We start from the raw sequence: 21,865 nt of genomic DNA, 5'->3' as shown, positions 1-21,865 counted from the left end.
TCAAAGCCAGGATGCCCCACAGCTGCTGCAGAAGCAAAGACCGCAATCTCCATGTCACAACACAAACTTTTAGAGGCTTAGTATTCAAAACAGGATTTGGGCTTTGCAAGTCGGTAACCCTCAACAATAGGAAACCCAGTAGGATGGCTTTTAAACTCACCTCTCTGTCAAGCCCAGCAGCCACAGTGACAATGTCGCCCGTCTCGCTGTTAATTGTAAACATATTTTGCGATGGGCTCTGTGGGGTCTGCGTCACAATGCGGTATCTTACCATCCCGTTTGCTGTAGTACTGTCATCTGCATCATTTGCTGTCACCGTCATCACGTAGGTACCTTGGAACAAGAGAAGATGAAACATCAGGACTATCTCATTGCAGAGCAGATTGCGGTCCATTGACTCACGGTCATGCATTTAACTCAGAAATACTATGGAGTAGACATCCCATTTCAATGCAGCCAGCTAGGCAAGGCGAGGATTATGAAAATAGCAACACTGCTGAGACTAGATGATCTGTAAGGATACTGATTACACACAACTGGTATATAGTGAGAAGTCATATCAGGTTATCTATGGTAAACTTCTAATTCTTTCAGTGATTGTAAGTTTTAGGGCAGCATTTTTTGTCCTGCAATTTTATAGTTTCTTACAGGAGATTTCTTTCCATCAAATCACTGCATTCATATGCATTCAGACATAGAGTTTAATAACCATCAGATTTCTTAGCAGCTTCAGAAGGACCCCATCATGCCCAGCGCAGGAAGCAACTGCCTGCTGCTTCCAGTTCTTGGAGAAACATCCATCCTTCTAGCCCTTTCTGGAGGAGGAAAAAAGTATATCTGCAGAGCAAATGGAACAGCTGCTGCCCAGCAGGACAGAAAATCAATGATCTGGTGTGTGTGGCCAGCGATGCATTGAATCATTGGTTTGTTTCTTGCTAATCACCAGTGTCTCAATTTGCTTGCAAAAAAAAAATCCCTACTTTCTAGATACTGTTGGGAGTGCACTGATGCACTGACAGGCTCGTTATTACTGGAGTTTGGCAGCAGGGTGTTGTGTTAGAGTGGGAAATTATCATTATGAGGGTAAAAGATCTTACTTGATTGGATGGACTCCTGCAGCTGCATGGTCCTGTGACCCCCCAGAGCTCATAGGGCCCAGCTTTACACTTGCTATACTGGTAGGAGAGAATGACTAAAAGGGCAGACACATACTGCTTACAAAAAGGAATCTGCAACAGTGGCTGAACCTAATGATATGAGACCTGAAAGGAGGAATGGGAGGCAGAGAGAGACAGTGAAACCAGACATAACCTCGCTTAGTAACCACCAAACCCAACAGCAGCCAGGGAGAGATAGAAGGAACTGTCTGAACACTGCTCATTCGGGAACTCTGAGCAGATGAAACAACTTAGGAGCGTGCTGTGCTGGAGGGATGCAAAGTGGTCCCAACAAGAACCTGAGCTGATTCAAGACAGAGCCACGTGCTGTTCTGCAGAAAGAGCTAAGTTTGTTCTGCTTACTTGGTTAGATGCGAGCCACTGGCACACTCGAGGACATGTGGCTACATTAACACTGCATCGTGTCTCATCTAATTAGCCCAGATCCCCAGCTTGTCACAAAGCTACTGAGCTTCCAGTTCAGAGAAAGCAGAGAGCTGGAGAGTTTGCATCTGTTCGCAAGAGAGCTTAAAAACATACTCTATGCTCTACACAGGCAGATCTACCAATGGCTCCGACATGCCCAAATTCTGTACCCCAGCTGAGTGTTTTTAAGCCCTGTGGTATGTAGAAACCCCCCCCAGTATCTTCCCCAACTTTGGGAAAACAACATTTCTCAGTATTAGCAAGAAGTGGCCTCATAAATTTGTATTTTGCACTGTGCAAAGTGCTTTGCTGATCTCCTTCCTTTTGGCTCAATCAGGCTCTTTTTGTTCTCTGTGGTGATACGTGTTCCTGTGAGTTTTCCTAGTTCAATAAGAATTATAGATTAAAAAATAAATGAATGTGTAAAGCAAATTCTAATGATGAATACATTCCTATCTTTCCGCAATAATCTGGATTCGCATTTGTGAAATGAAAACAAACTATTCAACAACTTGAACATTTTTCCGATCAATAAACTTCAGGACAGGGAAGGCACACTGACTTGAAAGAAGGCTGCAGAAGCAAGGAATTTTCTCCTCTTTCTTAAAACATTCTTTTTCCGCCTTTTTTTTTTTTTTGCAAAACCAGTTATCATGAGACAAGTGATACAAATAAAGAAGCCAGCCCTTAGATAAGTACAGGGGAAATGTACAGGAGAAATTTAAATAGGAAATATGCTGAATGAGATGTTTGATTTGGAGTTTCTGTTATCAGAATGCATTCTATACCGTGAAAATATCTCTGAACAGAATGTCAAAACCTGGGGCTAATGAAAACAGAAGTGGAAGAAGAAAACAGAATCTATTTTAGGACATGTGCAGCCTTTGGACATATTCCAAGAAAGAGGTGGTATTTCATGATTCACTTCTTGTGCAAGAAACACCTCAAAAAGGAAAGTTATTTGGGCTACTAGGTTCACACAAGGGCATCCCACAGTTATGGTTCGTCTTCATCTGGGATCTCTCAGACTGCACTGTAGCTTCCAAAATAAACTAGGAAAGTGCAAGATGGTATGTTCCCAACTTGGCTGGGGAACCCAACAGGCTGCAGCTGTGGTGGGCATAGGGTGAGCTGACAGCAGCTATCCTGTAGATGGAGTGCACAGTTGGTCTCCTTCACTCTTTCCCTAACCTTGTTGCTTCTTCCCTGCAGTGTAGCATTGGACTGAGCACATCTGCTCTAGAAAAAGAGAACTATTTCAACAGCATTTGACCTACATACCCATAAAGGGAGATGGGACTGGACAAATGTCTCTAAGGTCATGAACTAAGCACCAGGGAGCTGTACTTCAAGAAGCAATCTGCTCCCTAACTCATACCTTTAATTTTGATTATGAAACCCAACCACAGAGGAAATAGAGAGGAATTTGGCATTAATTACTAACTCATAACTTAATAAAATGGCCTTTGCAAAGGATCCTGTGTGGCCGCAGCACTCTGTAGCACATGATGGAACTGCAGCAGCCTCTTCCTTCCCCAGCTCTCCCTCGGGCTGCTTGTCTCACCACAGTCTGCTGTAAATCAGCTCAAATTGTTTCTTCCTCTGTACAGTCTGGGTGGTGGCTGATATATCCCTTCTTATTCCTATGCATACACATTTCCCACCTGGAAGGCTGACCGAAGGATAAGAGCATGATGGCATCTCCTGTTACCCACACCAAGGGTACCACTCCTCAGGTCTGCTCCATGGTGCCGGTGCAACCTACATCACCATCTACATTCCACCCAGTTTTCTGTACCTTTAGGCTGTCTTTAAGCAGCAGATAACATCTAGGTACCTGTGTGCTGCAGCGAATGACATAAACATATATCTATGCACAAGAGTATTCAGTAGAGCAATGTGGATATATACTGCTACAGTCTCAAACATCTTCTGGGTGCTATATAAAGTCTCCCACTACACTAAGATGTTTGGTGATGATTTACCTGCTACAAAAGTAAATAAAATTATGGTTTTGTGTTCTATGCATGGGGATATATCTTCATATACTTCATATTAAAATAAAGGAAATACATTCTCATACCCAGCCCCTATTACTACACAAATTAGGCAAATATACACTGACAGAAGAACAGTTCTTACTCGCTTGAGGACTGAGGATGGCACTGTTAGGGTTTCAATGAAAAAGCACAAACTGCCCAACCTGGCCCACAGAATGTGTGTATGTGTTTTGTGGAAATCAAAGCATTAACCACCCCACCTTTAATTGCTATTTCCTACCCAAACAGAGACTGGAAGCAGTCACTACAGACCAGAAACACTAGGCAAACTCCTCCCATTCAAGACCCCCACACTGTACTTTGCCAAGTTGACCCTGCCCATAGCAGGGGAGTTGGAACTAGATGATTTTTAAGATCCCTTCCAACCCAAACTGTTCTTTGATTCTATGATTTTTGGGCCAGACCTTGTCAGTGGTGATGAAGTCACAAGAGAAGTGCACAAATGGGGCAGAAGGGGCTTTACGCTTTCAGTGCATGAGAGAAGCATTAGCTTTACTCTTCCGCTCTGAAGGGCTTACTCTCAAGCACGCTGATAACATTAAGTGAATGCACCAAGAGCCAAAACTCAGGAATTTGCCCCCGTCTGTGCAGTGTAATCACATAATGAATACCCAGTCCAGACAGTGTTTGATATAACTGTATTAAACTACACACCTGGCCTACTAAGTCAGGTAGATAACCTGTTGAAAGAAACCACTTCTCATTAAATAAGGCACACAGTCTGTTAAATAAAATACCTAACCTAGTACATCATGTCAATATTAAATCAAATTTGTTGCATGTTGAACAGCTCTTCCGAGAAACAGACTGAATTATCATGCACAGCTAGTGATGACAAGATTACTGTGCATTAGCTTTCATTAACTAATGCACCAAGTTCATATATCACCTGAGTTAAAATTAATGTACGGCATGATGAAGGAGATCTATCAAAAAAAGGCAAGACCCCAAGAATTTGCAACTTCACGTGTTCCCTTTGATTTCCCAGAGACTGCCATCTCCTAGATGTTATTTTATCAAATGAGCTGTTTTTGTTTCAATCTAACAAAGGACAAGACACATGAGAGAGATGCTTGAAAGCACCCCTTATGGAAAATATTCCCTTTAGATCAATTAAGCTTTCTACATAATAGGCAAAATAATTCCTTACAGAACCTGGGGGGATGGAAGCAAAGGGAGATAAACAAAACTGAATACAGAGGTAAAAATTATCAATTTTAAAATTGATTGCATCTATTTGGAAAAAGCTGCAAGAAAGTTTTGTTAGGTTTGCTATATCTCATTCCAACTGTACATGTTGAGTAAAAACAAGCAAAACAAGATAGTTGTGCTGTGTATGTGTAAGTAGATAAGCACACATTTGTAAACAAATGTTCCCCCCCCCCCCCCCCCCCCCAATCACTCTGGAATCTGAGAATCAGCTCAGACAGTCTCCAAGCATGCTGAGGAGTGCTAATTCACATCACGTTGTCTGCAAGCTCTGCTCTCCCATCTATGCAGCTTCACTTCTCTGAAAAGACTGAGCTTTTATGGCTTTAAGGCATACAAACAGTATCTTAGTTTTGCTCCCAAAGTCTGTGTTTCAATTGCTTTATAATTACAATTTTTCTAAGCTGGTTTGATATCCATTAGTAAGATTTAATGCATGCTTAAAAAAAGAGCTAATGGGCACTTGTCAGGAGTCAAAATAACAATTAAAAAAAAAGATAAAAAACCCTTTCACTTTGCCCTTTATACCACAGATCATTACAAAAATGCACAATCCTCAGTTTACTCATGATAGAAACAGAAAAAGCTAAAACTTCATCCAGTTTTTACTGATAATACTAATTCTCTACTCAGCTTTATCTTACAGTTTATGTTTTTTAATGGCTGGTAAATGGTTGCAGAATCATTAAAGGTTGGTTAACCTTCTCAGTCTAATTTTGACCTACAAGCTACTTAATTTAATCATTCCCCCTTAGAAAAGGATTGAATCATTATATGCAGACATGTGGTGATGGCCATATTACATTAGGTCTTCATTAACCCATGTTAATAATGTCTTAGTACTAATGGAAACCTCCCCTAACTCCTAATTTTTTTTCACCCCAAATTGGAAAGCTGACTTAGTGAATACTCTGCATCTGATGCCAGATAGAGAGAAGACGGTCACTGCTGATGGGAAGATTAAATACTGAAAAGTGGTGTAAAATTCACAACATTTCCTGAAAATAATTTTTTCCACTCAGAAGTGTTTCCTGACATTATTTTTTCTCCCCACAGGGGATGGGAATCTCATGCCCCTACTCACGATAGGAACACTTCACTCTTTAAGTGATTTCATTCATTGCAATAAATCTCAGGGACAGAAAAGCAGAACACTAGAAAAGCAAAGGTGTCAAAACTAAGGTGCAATGAGAAGCATGATGGGATCCTAAACAAGCCTTCAGAGTACAACTACACACATGACCACTTGTATATAGCTTCCCTATGCAAAATATGATCCTTCTTACCCATAAACATGCTGAGGTGTGCTTGTGCTATGATTTTTTTTTTAATTGATCGATAAAACTAATAAGATTCTTCCATTACAATGTGGGATTTGAGGTGAGGGCCAGGAGGGGGCTGTCTTCAGGTATGCAGACTGCAATGCTGATGAGCCATCCCAAGTTGGTTTTATTTGCCCTACCTGGGGTACCAGTAGCAGTCTGGATGGCACAGCACAGAGCTCCCTATGGGTGAATTTATCTTGCCAGTAAGTACGATTTTGAGAACGGTGTTTGGAGAACTGCTGTAGTGTTAAAGACTAAAACATCTCCGCAAACTAATCTGTATCCTCAAGTTAAAAAAAAACAAAACGTAGTGGGTGATTTGAAGCACTTTCATGTACTCCTTGTTGAGAGCTTCAAATGAAAAATGGTATTAGCAGCAAACTTGGTCAGGGTACACTTGATCCCATCATGTAGAGCAGTAAAGATGATATTGAACAGCACTGAGCTCAGTATCGATCCCTGGGAGACCCCACTAGTGTCAGGTTCCCAGCTGGAGAAAGAGCTATTCACCACCACCTGCAGCATGTGCCCTATCAGCCAGCTCCCCACCCACTGCACAGACCACTCATCTAGACCGTAACAAATCAGTTTCTCTAAGAGGAGGCTGTGGGAAACTGTATCATACACTTAAATTGCACCCCACATGCTGTAGATAGAAAACTAAACAGAAACAGCACTCTCCTTCTGAATGGTATTCCTTCAGTCCTAAGAGAGATCTACTGTCATTCTCTTCCACCATTATTTTGTAATTATTGGCAAATTTTGACCTTTCAAGCAGCTAACCTAATTCATAAAGGATGCCACTTCCTAACTAGTGGAGACATCAGATTCTCAGCCTTCAACAAGGCAAGAGCCATCCTAATGAGAATAAAGACAGCAAGCAGTCTGGAGAGGTGACTGAGAAAGTTGAAGAGGTTGCTGTCACCCAAAACTGAAATAATACCCTCTTATTGATAGAAATGAAATAAATAGCTCTGGAGAGGAAATGAATGGATGCACTGAATGCAGCATGCATGTGGGCATGGCTAGATTTGGAGATAACTCTTGTAGAGCAGTCTGCAGCCTACTGAGACTTCACATGTTGCAGAGAAATAACAGGTAAAACATTCAGCCTCTGAGCAAGTAGTTTTGACTGCATAAATCAATGAGCCTCAGCTCAGCTCAGCTCCTGCAGATGAATCCTCTTGATTCCCAGAGTCAAATTCAGAATATAGGGAAGGTGTACCTCAGGATAAGATATCCTGAAAACCACCACAGAACTGTGCTTGAAAGCGTGGCTGGGTTTCATGCTTAACTGAAGGTGTATGGAACTAGTGAATTCATACAGACCCAGCTGCAAAACCTTAGACTTAACGCATTGTCCACAAGGCCTGAATCTAATCCTTGAATTTTAACAATACAATGTAATATAATAAATATATTATAATGTAATGTAAAGTAATGTGAATACTGTAATATATATCATACTATGGCATTTGTAACTGCTGGTTAAAAGGCGGCAGACAGCGGACTGTTGTAACTCCCTTCTAGCATGGCCTCAAAACATGCTTCCACATTTTTTTCTTTATATCAGTTTGGCCGTTTCTTCTGGAGGAAAAAAACATCAGCATGGGGATTTGCATTTTTTCCTCACCTACAGCCCTATAATTCACTTCCTTGCTCTTGGGACCGGATGCTTCTGAAAAGAAAATTAAGAGCACAGATTTCATAACCACTCACCTTGAAACAAAATGGAAAGCACTAACACATGCGGCTGCAGAAAGAATTCCTTATCTTAACATTGTTCTTGGCTGAGCAAAAGAACTTAAAAAAGAATACTGCGCATCTAAAGTCTGTGTGTAATGTGTGAGAGAATACATGGGTTGGACAAAGCCATTTCTAACAGTAGATAAACTGCAAGGATAAGAATGGCACCTACCCAAGCTGCAGAAGATGCCACCGCATTGGTGGGTGTATTTGGGCTTGTGATGAACTCAGAAGCAATGCACTCAACATGTGAAGAGCTCTGGGATAACTGGCAGAATCTGTTGAAAACTGCTCTGGCTCTTGAAGATTTTACCATTTTAACTTTACATAATCCCTCTGAAGCACAGGGCATTGGGATTATTTCTAGGTTCTAGTGCTATCAACACCCTGGATGCCCTGTGCCAGCAGCCAAGTCAGCCGAGGTCCGCCAACCTGCTCAGGTGCTCTGTTGAATTAGGTCCTCCCTAACTGCTCAAATTAATTTGCCTCCAGCTGGTGTAAGAATGTTTAATGTTTTAATTATGAGCAGCACTATGGTGGTTTTGGAATGGTTTTTACTGGAAGAAAGGGGTTTTCACTCAGCGTCCTATTAATTTTTAAAGACGGAGCATCTTCTCTTCAGATCTCCAGCACTGCTGCTTTCATTTCCTCCCCTGCCACCCAGCAACACTCGCTCTGTTCCTTCGCTGAAAGAGCAACCTGCAGGACACAAGTCATCTCTTTCTGAATTGTACTGTCAGGATGGAGAAGAGGAACAAGCCAGAACAGCAGAATACAAATTCTCCACATGAATGTATATACAAATGCAACTATATGCCTTAAAAGATTAATTTCACAAGCCTTAAATTGCAGTTTAATTTGAAAACTAATTCAGCCTCATAATTGGCTTTCCATTCAAATCACTGAGGCTAAAGATTTAAATTCTTAATATTCAGATGACTTTCAAGTTTCTGGCCCCATCTGTGCATTAGTCCATGGTGCTAATCTCTGAGGGAATCTCTGCTGGCACGGAAATAAAATAAACAAACTGGGACACTAGTAGAATAATCGGCTTTTGAAATCCTTGGGTTTTTATATAGTGCTTATTTTTATGAGATTTCTTTAAACTTAATTTGCCACATATAGATTTGGCTCCCAGCTATTCCATTTTTCACATGGCATGCCATCAACAATTATTGTATCAGAGTTCCATGAAATCAGGAGGAGATTGGGAGATTTTAAATGACATCATTCCTCATGTAAGAAATACTAATATTCCTTTGTTTTGGAGGACTGTCCATACTTAGCATCATTCACACCACTCCCAGGGAGGGTGGCAGGAGGAAACTATCCTACACAGCAACATGAGGAAGAAAGAGCTGGATGAAACTCTACTTTAAAAGAAGCTACTTGGACTCCCGCTTTTGACTTGAAAGATGTATTCAGAAAGTTAGTGAAGTGGAAAGGATGAATGGGAATGGAAAAGGCCAGTCTGACAAGAACAAATTATTTTGGAGAGATGTGTTAATTTCTGACAATCTTTCTGTTAAAACAAAATAGATACAACTCAGAGCAAAGCACTCGAGTCGCTGCAGTGCATTTCACATTGACCTTTTCAGAACTGAATGCTTCAGTTAAGTGAGACATCCACATTCTACCATAAGGTACATTTTGTGGTGATTATATCAAAACTAAGCTTCTGCAGTGAAGAAAACAACTTCTCTCGATCATGGTTTTGTTTTGTGATTAAATTCCCCTTTTTTCTTTTACATCTAAGCATTTTCATTCTATCTTATTGAGCAAAACCTGTAGAATTTCTTCTGAAACAGCACTCCCCACAGACACCCCTGGGATGCTGCAAGCTCAGAGGTACAAGTGCAGGGCTGGGCTTACAGCAAGCAGTAATTGGTGTTGTAGACCCCAGGCCCCAGCTCCTTTCTGCTGTAAGGTGGTGGAGCTTGCACACTGCAGCTCAGAGACGTGGGCTTTGAAAAGGCAGCAGAATCCTCTCAGGGCAGGCAGCGCTGGGCAGCGAAGCCGTGCAACACATCCCGCTTTATCGGTGCTTGAAAGGCAAGTTCTGCAGCTCCAGGAGAACTCTGCTGATTAAGGCTGCCAGAGGGACCAGGGGGATTTCAGCTCGAGCTTGCAGCTGCATTTTTAAAAGTTGGCTGTGTTCTTCATATAGAGGCAAAGTTCAAAGAGGCAGAACATTATTCAATATGAGTAAAACACGGTCTTTTAAGATACACTTTCAAACAGTGTCGTGTTAAATCAAAACAGCTCGTGGAGGGAGAGAGTAAAGGAAGAAAGATGGTCTTTTGGAAAAGAAAACCCTGCATCACTATTCCTGTTCTGCATTTTTGGAAGGGTCTGCATTTGCACATTTAAATTGTCCAGCTGCATGACCTTAGGCTAGATAAGCTAGAAGTGCATTAAAATGTTTTCCAGAGAGTGTCAGAAAAGGAGAAAGAAATGCAATTCAGTTTAAGAGCCAGCACACATTTGAAGATGTACAGGGGCCAGGCTTTGACACAAGTGTTTGCACTACAGAGGACTTTACTCCACGAAGAATGAGCTTCTGATTTCAAGAACACTAGGCCATGGTGTAAGACACTATTTCAGTTAAGTTATTATAATCTTAACCAGCAACAACAACCTATTTTAATTAATAATACTTGATGATTTCTTTTCTATTCCTGTCAAGGGTTGCTTCAAGGTGACTTGCACACTGCAAAGAGCACACTCTTTGGAAACCCAGGCAGCCTGAGTACTTTGCAGTCTGGGAACCCCTTCACTTAAACTCCATCAAACTGTCTCAAATGAGTCTCTTCACCTTGCTGCCAATTCTTACAGCTCTTGGACAATCCCTTTTGGAGGATATTTGTCTTTCAGGCTAAAGCAAACTTGCTTCTTCTGTGGGAGGCTAAATGCCCAGCAGGATCACACTGTGCCACAGGTTGGAGTACACATCCTTCCTGCGTCCGCATTTTCTTGGTTCACTCTACCTCCTTTTGGCTTATTCAGTGTTGAGTCAGTAGGTCACATCTTCCTTGGCCACCCTGCATCCCCTGCCATGGCCAGGAACAATTTGCAGCTGTCCTACAAGGGTCAGAGATGAGGCACAGTGCTCTCAGTCAGCTCACAGCATCCTGGCTGCTACAAGGGGACCACGCTGACTCTGGTACTGCAGCATCCTCAGAGACATAGCCCTGCCTGCACTCCAGGTGCTTTGCCCTCTACCCTGGGGTGTGCTCTGACAGCACCACTGAGCCCTTCCTGTTCACTTTGAATGGTATCTGTTCTATTGATCCTGCTAAAGCTTTACAGGGCTTTCCCCACAGCTCAAGGTCACTGCACCCTGCTTAGTCTGTGCTCAACAGCATATTTCTGATGGTCTTGTTCTTCAAAATTTCCATGGGTAGAGCTTCAGCTCCGTATGTCCCAGTTTTCTTTTCTTTTTTTTTTTTTTTAAATCTGGGCAAAATTCCTACTGACTTCACCCAATCACTGGCTGCTCACATTAGCTGCCCTCAGAGTCAGCACTTATCTGGGATACTCTAACACACTACTTTTCTCATCAGAGGTGTGCAAAATTATGAAGAACCTTGCAGATACTGTGGTAATCGAGTAACACTGCATTTTTAATCGCAGCCATTATAAATGGGCATATGGAAGATGTGAGAAATAACAATTGTACAGGATATCCAGGGAAGCATTTTTAGTCCTCAGGCACAGTTGAGTAGCAATGAACAGTGGAAAATGAATGCTGAACATATAAGATTTTTTTAGTTTGCTTAAAGCAAATTTGTACTTTATACATGGATATACACACATATGCATATACATATTTATAGATGCATAGACATATATAACATACTGTTGAATCAATATTGAACACATTTTGCCGTTACCTCCAGGAATATGCAATGTCTTTCATTTGTCGACCAGTGCCACAAATAATCATGAATTCTGGCTGCATATTTTTATTCTGGCAACGGCTGGTGTGGCACCTCCTTCGTTACTATAGTCCTCTGAAGCATCCTGAACTATAAAAATGTTTCCAAATCTCTGCAAGATCTACGCTTAGCTGAATACATTGTCTAGGCTTGTCTCTATACGGAACAGGGATACGGAACTCTGTGGCAAAGGAGGAGCATGCAGACCTCCACAGAAACTCTGTGACCTCTCCATCACTTTCTCAAAGACACAGCATCGTGTTTATTGCTAAGTACATGGAATGAGGGCCTCAGATACCCGAATTCCCATGAGGATCTACAGAAGCTAAGAACAGCAATTCAATACTAATATAAACCTTTAAAAGAACAGCGATTAAGCAGGAAAGACGGAAAAAAAACCCAAGACCCAACAAACACATCAAAGACAAATGTAATTGCTTTTGAATAAAACCAGATTGCTTTCTACCTGCCTGCCTTAAAGGCAGGCACTCCAGCCTGAGATACAAAACACCAAAAATCACTGATAGAAGCAAGAGGCAGAAGTATTTTGTAGGCAAAATTATCCTACTTTGATTTAATAGCACAAAGGCTTATCTAGATTTCAGACAAGAAGAGGATGCAATCAATTTACTGCTTCTTTCACACAAATGAGCAGAGCTAGTTAGAACATTTGGGAACACTTTGAATATTGATCTGTCCTAGAATAAGATGTAAGAAATATGATTTGTTATGGAAGTGTTGTATCAGTCTTCAAACCCTGATATGCCCCTAAGTGGCCTTCAAACAAAAGCCAGAAAACCCTCTAGGTAGATGTCAACAGAAGCATCAGCTCAGGGACTTCTCACATCCCCTGTGCTGGGCAGGACCAGGATCAGCACTTCGAAGCCAGTACATCACCACTCAAAGCACATCAGGAACGGAGCTGTACCTATTATTTCCTCAAAAATAAGATCACGCTCTGTTCCCACTGCATGCCATCACAGTAGCCCATTCCTCACAGTGCTGAAAGACAATCAATCATGCCTGTAATCACCTGATTACAACCAGTGGCCCCCAGAGACTTTCCTATGACACCTCAGGCGAGGGAGAAGCCGTGATAAATGTTTGCTGACACCAAATAATGTCAGACGGGGTTCAACCCCCTCAGCCAACAAACAACTGAGGATAAAATCTACCTTGGAAAAATCTGCCTCTGATTTCAGGAGGCTTCCAATTGTACTGCTGACAGTTTTCACAGTATAATTTATGTTCTGAGAATGAATATGCTCAGATTACTTATGCTTAGCAATAAGCTAAAACAACCCTGCTACCAATATTGGAAACTGCAAGGTTACACTGCACTTAAATAATAAATCAACAATATAGTTGAAAAGAAAACATGAAAGACCCTTATAACTGTATTTTTCCAAGAATATAAACATGGTCATGTAAAAATCATCACTTGTATTCTGCATATAGCTTACTCCCTCACTAATTTTTCACCCACAAATTGTTTTCCCCCATTTCTGCCTCCATAAGAAAGTCCACAGGGTGGAGGGTGAATCAACTATTTCAGTGGGAACATTCCCACTTCAACAGGTTTCCATCTGGCCCCAGATAAGAAAGGATTATCTTCACACCTTCACAGAGACCTCTTTGGAGTGGATACCAGATACTGAGTTAGCAAATGACGAGATTAAGTATCATAGAGGCAGATACTCAGCATTTCAGGCACAAGGTCAGGGAACGGCCACTGCCAGGTTGGCTGTCAGCACTTTCTAGTTAAACTAACAACCCTGAACACGTGAGAATGGCAACACAGAGCATTATTCTACAAAACTGCTGCTTTTGCAAATTCCACATCTAGGAAGGAACCACCAGGATCCAGGTTCACTCTTACCCCAGTCTGCACTTTCTCTGCATCTAGAGAAAGATAGATACACTAGCTAGATTGTTCTCACCTCCAACAGCCTTCAACAAAGAGCTAGCAACAGCAAACCTCTCCTGCATTCCCTCTATCTCAAGAGGAGGTGAAGCCACCACACCAGATTCATGTTGGAATGGCTGTGAAACTTTTAAGACTTTTTTTCAACTGTACCTGGTTTAGAGCCTTCATCAACAGATCCATTATAGACTTGGTTTATAAACTCTGGTCTGTTGTCATTCATATCAATCACATAGATGTACAGGTCAATAGGATTCTCCACCTTGTTTCCATTCATATCCACCGCATGAGCCCGGAGCTGGGAATAAGCACAGTGAAAGCACAGTATCAGCAATCGGATTTGTTGCAGAATGAGACCATGTTTTGCAAGAATTGACTTCACCTCATAAATACTTCCTCAAAATTGAACTGAGTATCTAATTCCAGCAGAAAGCAATGACGTGGCTTCCATTTTGACTCCACACACAGACAGTTTTTCCAAGGATTAACACAATACTGAGACAGTATTTTAAAATAGCAGCTGTTAGTGGAAACTCTTTCAACTGGTGCAGTGCTGTTACCTCCCCAGCTGCTAATAGACCACTACATTTTCATTTTTAAGACGTGGTGAACCTTGTCTGACAAGCTGAAAAGCAACTTCTGCTTAGTTCCAAACACACTGAGGAAATGAGTTTGACTTGAGAAGTTTCTTATGGGAACCTGCAGCCTTTCATAACCACAATAACAGGGATGAGTAAGTGATTTCACAATGACATTAGTATTGTTGATTGCTTAATCACAGTCTCTTGGAACAGCAACAGCTATGGACCCCATTGCTCTATGCATCAAAGAACACAGAAAAGTCCCTTTCCTTCAAATGATGTGAGCCCCTGTGGCACTAAAAAAGAAATATTTTTCTCAGGCTTGACTAAAATATCCAGTGACGAAACACTAGAATAACTGGAGCCACAGTGTTAAGCCCCTCAGTTAAACTGGAGCTGCGGCTTTATCTTATTAGCAATAACCATCAGTAATGATGCTCGAAAACAAGAGCATCTGTTTTCGGAACAAAAGGGACAGATACAGCATGTCAAAATGAGTAATTAATAAAACAAAGCAATCAACAATAGTCTGGAACAATCAGTAATCAGGTGAAAAAAATTGATAGCTCTCTCATTAAAGGGAACAGATGGCGACTGTAAATGGAGTGCACTGAATGGAGCTGAGGATGTCGGCTGCAGAGAACAGCTCAGACAAGCGAGGAAAGGGCTGCATGGCCTCTGGCTATGGCTGGGCAGCCGAGAGGCATCACCCGATGTGAGCACTGCAGATTTCATTTGTCATTCTTTGTCACTTTCAGCACCTGTGAGTGTTGCTGAGCCTCCGCACTGCCACCTCAATTGGGGACAGTAGGGTGACATCCTGCAAGGCTGGCGGGAGGAAAGGTGAAGACTTCAGAGGATGTTAGCTTGGTGCAAGGGCTGGCTGGATGAGCGGGGCTGAGGCACAGAGGACACACCAGCTCCTGCCTCCAGAGGGATCAAGGCCTCTGGTCCCTCCCAGCAGCAACCTGGTCCATCGGGCTGCTGCCGGGAGTCGGAGCTCCTGTGCCAAGGAGGGCTTCAGCTCCTCTGATGCATGACAAATAAATGTGCTAATTGCATTAGCACTGGTTTCCGTCTTCCGCTCTTGCTGTGCCTGTGATTGATGCCACTCTCTCCTTCATCTACGGTGTTCAGAAGTCCAGAGCTTAACAAAAGAAACTGCACACTCTTAGGGTGGGCTGGATTAACATTTAATCAAGCAAAGAGAACAAACCTCCATGTGAAATGAGCCAGGAGAAAAACACTGCTTTTTAAAAGGAAGTTAAGCATCACTTTTTCTTTAAAGACGAAGAAGTCTGGCTTTGTTTTCTATACAGGATACATAATTTGTATTTCACGACCTGTACTGCTCTTAATACCTGCATTTCTTGCCTGCATACAAACTGCTTCAGCTCTCACCTGTTGAGCTACCCCTCATCACGTCAGATGGAGCAATTCAGTAACTTTACCAGTCAGAGGTCAGACTGCCTTTGAAAAAAAAAAAGAAAAAAAAGGAATTCGGAGCTAAAATTAAAGTTATTATCTTCAAACTGAGGCAGCACAGGGCTCTCTCTTGCTGCATTTCCAGCAGCAGGAACGGTTCCATTCAGAGATAAAGCGGAGAGCAAAGCTGGTATCTCCCCCCTCAGATCTGACTCTCCCCCTGCAAATTTTTAATTACATTTGAAAGCTTTTGTTTGAAAGCTCCAGGAGTAAGGGGTTTCTCAGCAATGCACATCTATCTGCTTGTTGCACTTGCCCAAGCACATGTACCCGCAAACGCATTGCTGCCTGCAGTCAAGGAAAAAAAGCTTCAATAAGCAAAATGAAGAATCTCATCAAACCTGCGGTGACATGCACAAGTGTCACCTCAGTCCCCAACACAGCACGTAGGTTGAGCTCCAGGGGAGGACAGTGCCTGGGCACACAGGCACTGGTGTCCTCACTAAAGGCTTTTGGGCAGCCAGGAGGATGGTGCCCACTCCCCAGGCCCAGCCAGCAGACCCTGCGCCTTCACCTCCTGCACTGTGCTGGTATCTGGGCGTACATAGCTGCACTTCCCTGCCCTCCAACGCAGGTGTTTCTGCCGTCCTTTCTGCACACCCTCTGCCCTCTCCTGCTGCTCCTTTTCTGACTGATATCAATGAACTTTTCTTTGTTTTATCTCTTGTGCTTGCTGGCATGAATTTTCTCTATTGGTATTTTAGCAACTCTCATGTGCCAATGCCTCCCTATCCTTCCACAACACGTTGCTCCTCTGCGGGCAGCGCCAATTGCACCAGAGGGAGAAGAGAGGCTTGAGCCAGATGGTTGAATCTCAACTCGGCTCAACGGGAGCCCTTCCTTGTTAGAGACAATTCCTCATTAGAGACCATTCCCAGCAGAGAGAGAAAAGAAGGAGGGACTCCAGCGGAGCAATCTGTCCACTAGGAAACTAGTTCTATCTCCAAGGCAGATCAGATGTTACATTTGGGATTATACATACAGGTGTCCCTGCCCATGGCAGGGTGGTTGGAACCAGATGATTTTTAAGATCCCTTCCAACCCAAGCCATTCTGTGATTCTATGATTTCCCTTCCTTAATTCACCTTCTCCCCTGTTCTCCCGCTGTACTCTTTAAATTAATGGGGCATCCTCAAACTGGACAACACACTTTGTTCTGGAGTCATTCTTCAGATGTTGAGACAGGGCTCATTTGTGCAAGGGACAGTTTGAGTTTGTGGTACTCCATGGCCCATGCCTGTGACCAAGAGGGTGTTTGGGTGGTAATGATGGATGGGATGAAAAGCAGATGCATATGAAGGCACAAAAAGAGATGGCTCTGCTCCGTCAGACACACGCATCACTTAGAGTTGGAAAAACCACGAGTGTAAAGGCTGGTGAGCACAGCCTGGGCCGTGGGACACATGCCAGACACAGATCATGCACAAGTATTTAAATGGAAGCTGGTGTCTAGCTGGAAACATAGGAAGCATTTATAAAGTTGGTTTGAAATATTTACATTGTCCCCAAGAGGGAGAACATGACAGGAGTAGAGAAAGAATACACAAAATGAAATTAAATACCTTGCAGGGGATTCTGAAAAATACAAGTAGCTGGTTAATCTCTAGCTGGTGCATTGCTGAGCTTACACCAGCCAAGGAGCTGCTTGACCTGATTCAACAAATATTGCTTAAAAGTATGACAATCATTGCTATCATATTCAGCAGTAGCTACACCACAGGAGTCTGAGGTTTTTGTACTGAAGTTTCCAGTATAAACATAGCTGTTGGCATAGAAATGATTCAGTATCATGATTATTGATTACACTGGAGGTTGGTGGTATCTGAAGGTAGTTAGTCAAAGTCAACACAGTGAATTGTGTTAAATATGAGTGTTACTTCAGCACTAATACTACTAATACAAATATACACTATCAATCAGTGACAGAGCCTCTAAGACAATAAGCATACAATGTCATACCTAATTTGTGTGCTCTTAATTGTGATTAAAAGTTCAAATTAGAGTATTGTGACACATATGGCTGGCATTACTCACTAGAACCGGGTTCAAAATTCTGGAATTAATTCTTGTATCTCTTAATTTCTAGTAAACTTTTTTGTCTTCTTGCACTTCAAACAGCCTATTACCCTCCTTCTCCAGCCATTACTGAGATGGTATTTCATCAGTCTGATGCTGAAGGCATACACGTGTCTGGGACTGGATTAGGATTTGCTTCAAACTTTCCCCATAATGGACATTACATGAGTACCGTACTGCAACGTTTATGTTGATGTCTTCTGAAAATGGAGCTTGAAGAAAGTCTTGGAAAACTAACCTGCCAATTTACTATGCCTTTTACTTGCCAGGACTAAATGCAGCTTAATATGAAGCTGGTGTCTAGATCAGAAAAGACATTCAGAGTCACTAACTCTGTCAGCAGCACAAACGGGATTTTGGGAACACAGCTAAGTAAGGCCAAGAGAACTCATGCATATTAAATATTACTACCTGCTGAAACTTATTTGGCATGCAATAAACATTAAGGGCTGGCTACAATGGGAAATGCAACAACACATGCCTGCTGCAGTGAGATGGCAGCAGGATGGGGGTGAGCAAGCTCATGCTTGTGCTGGAAGCATACCCCAAGGCTGTGTCCCCAGACACTAAAGATGCTGGAGCAGCTCCCACAGCATCCCTCAGTGCAACACGTGCAGTTCTGCACCACACCATGGTGTTGGGCAAATGGCTGCAAAGCCCTTCTCATTTCTCTTTGCTCATACTTGCAGCTGACGCTGCATCTGGGATGCCTGCAAGGTCCCTGGGGAGTTTGTACTCAGTCTGTAGTGCAGCCGAGAAAACAGATGAGGCTAAAATAAGTTGAATTTGTGATTGCTCCCACTGCCAATTGTGCTGGGAGGTTAATGCAGGAATGCCAGCACACACGGCACCTGGGAAGGCACTGCAAGTCCCAGAGGCATATACATCTCTGCATAGATCGTGCTTGGAATGATCCTCCCTAAAAGTTCAAGAATGATCTTGAAAACAGGGGAAGTTCTGCTACAGAACTCCTGATCCAATTAGAATAAATCTGCTTCACCTTAGGGAAAAAGGTAAATTTCATCAGACAAATGGCTTGCTAAAGGCAGGGAGAGTTAAAACACTAGCATTTTAAGAATGGTAGTCCTGGAGCAATACAGATAATTATGCATAAGAAAATATGTGTTGAAGATGTGGGAGTTAATGAAACAGAACTCTTTGTATGTAGCCTCACAAACACTTGCAAATTCTTCTTTTTTTTTTTTTTTTTTTTTTTATAATTAGTTTTTAGATTACCTGGGAATGAAAACAGCAAGGACAACACAGTGACAGAGATGCTGGGAAGACTTCATTCTGGTTAGGACTGAAGAAAAACTGAAGCTCTACAGACGCATCTATCTTCAGCAAAAAGAGCAGGCCCGTATCAGACAAGAAGCTCATGTCTTACCGGGTAAAAGGACAGCTCCACTGACATCCTCTACCCCAGCTGAAGAGTTAGGCTTCTAATCCAAGGTAAAGAAATCTCCCACAGTGGATGTGAAACCAATTTATGAATGGCCAAGCTCTACAGTTCACATCCAAGCCTACACCTCAATCACTTGTCTTCCATTACTCCGTATAAGTCTGGTTCCCAGTTTGTCTTTCCTTTCAGTTAGATACTCAGCTATGAAGTGGCATAATTTCCTTACCTTTCCAAAACTTGCAACAACCAACACTTTGGACACTATCTTCTTTCTGGAAGCTGGCCTAATTTTTCCGGTCTCTAGGACGGTTCATTGCTATTCTAAATTTCTGCACTAGGGAGTCACTGTTTTGTGCATGGTATATTTATAAATGCTTTATAAAGGGTTTTCAAATAAACAGTTGCTGGTTCAATAAATCATCAATCCATTGCTACTGAGGCTGAAGGATCTAAAGGTTGTTTACAGCCATGGCTTAAAATGTTCCCCATCACCTTCTACTGTTCTGCTAATAAAATGCTCTATCACTCACTAGTCCTGTCTATAAGGTCTCACAACATACTTATCAGTTACTTTATAAGCTACGTTTTCCTGTAACCTTCAGGGAGTGAATATGCTTATTTACATATGGATGTCACTGGTTCAAGGTTTCTGTAAGGAATAGAAAAGACTGGAAGTCCTGCAGTGCATATGAGGCACACTTATCCAGCCACCCTTGCCAAGGCAAGAATTAAGTTTACTGAATTCACTATAACCACAAGGTTAAGTTTGTTATTAGGGAACACATGATTTGTTATTATGGAGGACAGTATCTTTTTCATCTTATGTTTTTGACTGAGAGTGTCTCACAGTAGAAATCACAGTGGCTCCATCAGAAGTGTTAACTTGAGTATTGTATTACTGACTACACTGTTATAATAACCTGGCACTGCTGAAATAATATCAACAGTGCTGAGATGACACACGCTGTATCTCAAACATTCCTTTTTCAAAACAACCTCTCTTCATATTTTCCTAGGCACAACAAGCAAAATAATTGTTCTTGCTCACAGAAGATAATTTTCCTTCAGATCTTCTTTTACCCAGGGGAAATCTCTTTTTCCACCCAACTAAAGAGGTAATCTATTTTCTTTATCCTTCCACCACAGTCCAGGAGCAGTGTCAACACGGTTAACTGGATACATGATAAAGCTGTCAGAATGTGCATCTCTGACGGTGCAGTTAGAAATATGGTGTCACTGGAAGTGACCCGCACCTCTTCACTGACATTAGAACATCCCAGGGAAGGGCTATTATGATGCCGTTGTGGCTAGATAGACAGATGTGGCTAATGCTGATACAAAGCAATACATGAAACAACCTTTCACAACCACTCCAGGAGAGAACTAAAGCGGAGATGCAGGAAGTGCTTGAGATTTTGCAGGGCTAGCATGCAAAGTACAACATATTTTTTAGCAATCTGCAGGACTGTACCTGCTGTGCAATTATGCTGTGCAATATAGGGGCTAGGATTTATATCAAAACATAACGGCCAATTACACTCTAAATATTCTGCAGGTAGAGCATTTTATGAACTAGCATGAGGTGCCACTTTTAAGTGTAATTAATCTTAATTAATTTCCTCATATTTAATATTAGCCTATCTGCATATTTAAAAACCTATCTGACACACCCCCATCATACTGCCTGAACAACTCCAAGTGATTTAAAATGAAAAATGACTATATCAATTATTGCCTGTTTAACTGCAGTAAATGATTCTTAAATTAATATTTTCTCAAGGCATACTAACACAGAGACCGGCTTCTCATCGTTTTGGGGGTTTTGGTCTGCACATAAACTTGCATGGATTTAAAAAACAGTGTGAAGTTGCACCACTTTAAAGAAATGCCTCTGTCTGAAAAGCACATCAGTTTAATGCCAATTTGCACTGGTTTGGCTGATTTAGCAGGTTACATTAACAGAAAGCAGAAACAAAGCCAGCGTCTCCATACACACACACAATTGCTCCAGCAGAGTGAGACAGAGACTCGCACTGTCAGTTAAGCCCAGGCACCCCTGTGCAGTCAGCTCCTCAGGTCTGCTGAAACAGGGAGCCCGTCCAAACTGCGATCTGGGCTCTGATGTTGAACAAAAACCCCAGTCTTCTCAAAGCTGCGTGTCCCTCCTTGACCCCAGCAATGCTGCTACAGTTTCACTGTGAGCTTGTGAACCCAGTTTTATGCTTACATGGTAGGAAGCTCTTTCTTCTCTGTCCATCGGGCGAGTCACATACATCCTGCCAGACACAGGGTCAATGCTGAAGACTTCCATTGGTGGCTGGTCGGCTCCCACTCCAGTGATGCTGTATCTGATATGGATCTCTTTGTCCTTATCGGAACGAATCTGGATGAAATAACAAAGACAGCAATCGATAACTTTGGGACAAAAGCCATATGGATGTTTAAACAACTTTAAAGATCTGAGCCTGAAAGCTGCATAAATGTAATGCTGCTGTCAATTTTGACAAGTGAGCTGTATGGCAAAGAATTGGTGAAA

At 42.2% G+C, this 21,865-nt stretch overlaps 1 protein-coding gene across 5 annotated transcripts in view; it reads right to left on the bottom strand.

Moving 5' to 3' along the window:
- The window catches only part of CDH4 (cadherin 4), a 458,588-nt gene that overhangs the window by 83,067 nt on the left and 353,656 nt on the right, over positions 1–21,865 (bottom strand). For all 5 annotated transcript variants that reach the window (XM_061441907.1, XM_061441909.1, XM_061441910.1 and 2 more), the window contains 3 exons: positions 21,557–21,712; positions 13,939–14,083; positions 161–333 (listed from right to left, as the gene is read on the bottom strand). In XM_061441907.1, coding sequence (XP_061297891.1) covers positions 161–333; positions 13,939–14,083; positions 21,557–21,712 — 474 coding nt within the window. The remainder of the gene's footprint in view (positions 1–160; positions 334–13,938; positions 14,084–21,556; positions 21,713–21,865) is intronic.

This window comes from Pezoporus flaviventris, unplaced genomic scaffold (genome assembly GCF_033815535.1).
Source record: "Pezoporus flaviventris isolate CSIRO_AGI_PZ_B2104156 unplaced genomic scaffold, CSIRO_AGI_Pfla_v1 ptg000213l, whole genome shotgun sequence".
Lineage (NCBI taxonomy): Eukaryota > Metazoa > Chordata > Aves > Psittaciformes > Psittacidae > Pezoporus > Pezoporus flaviventris.
This window is presented reverse-complemented; position numbering and strand designations above follow the sequence as displayed.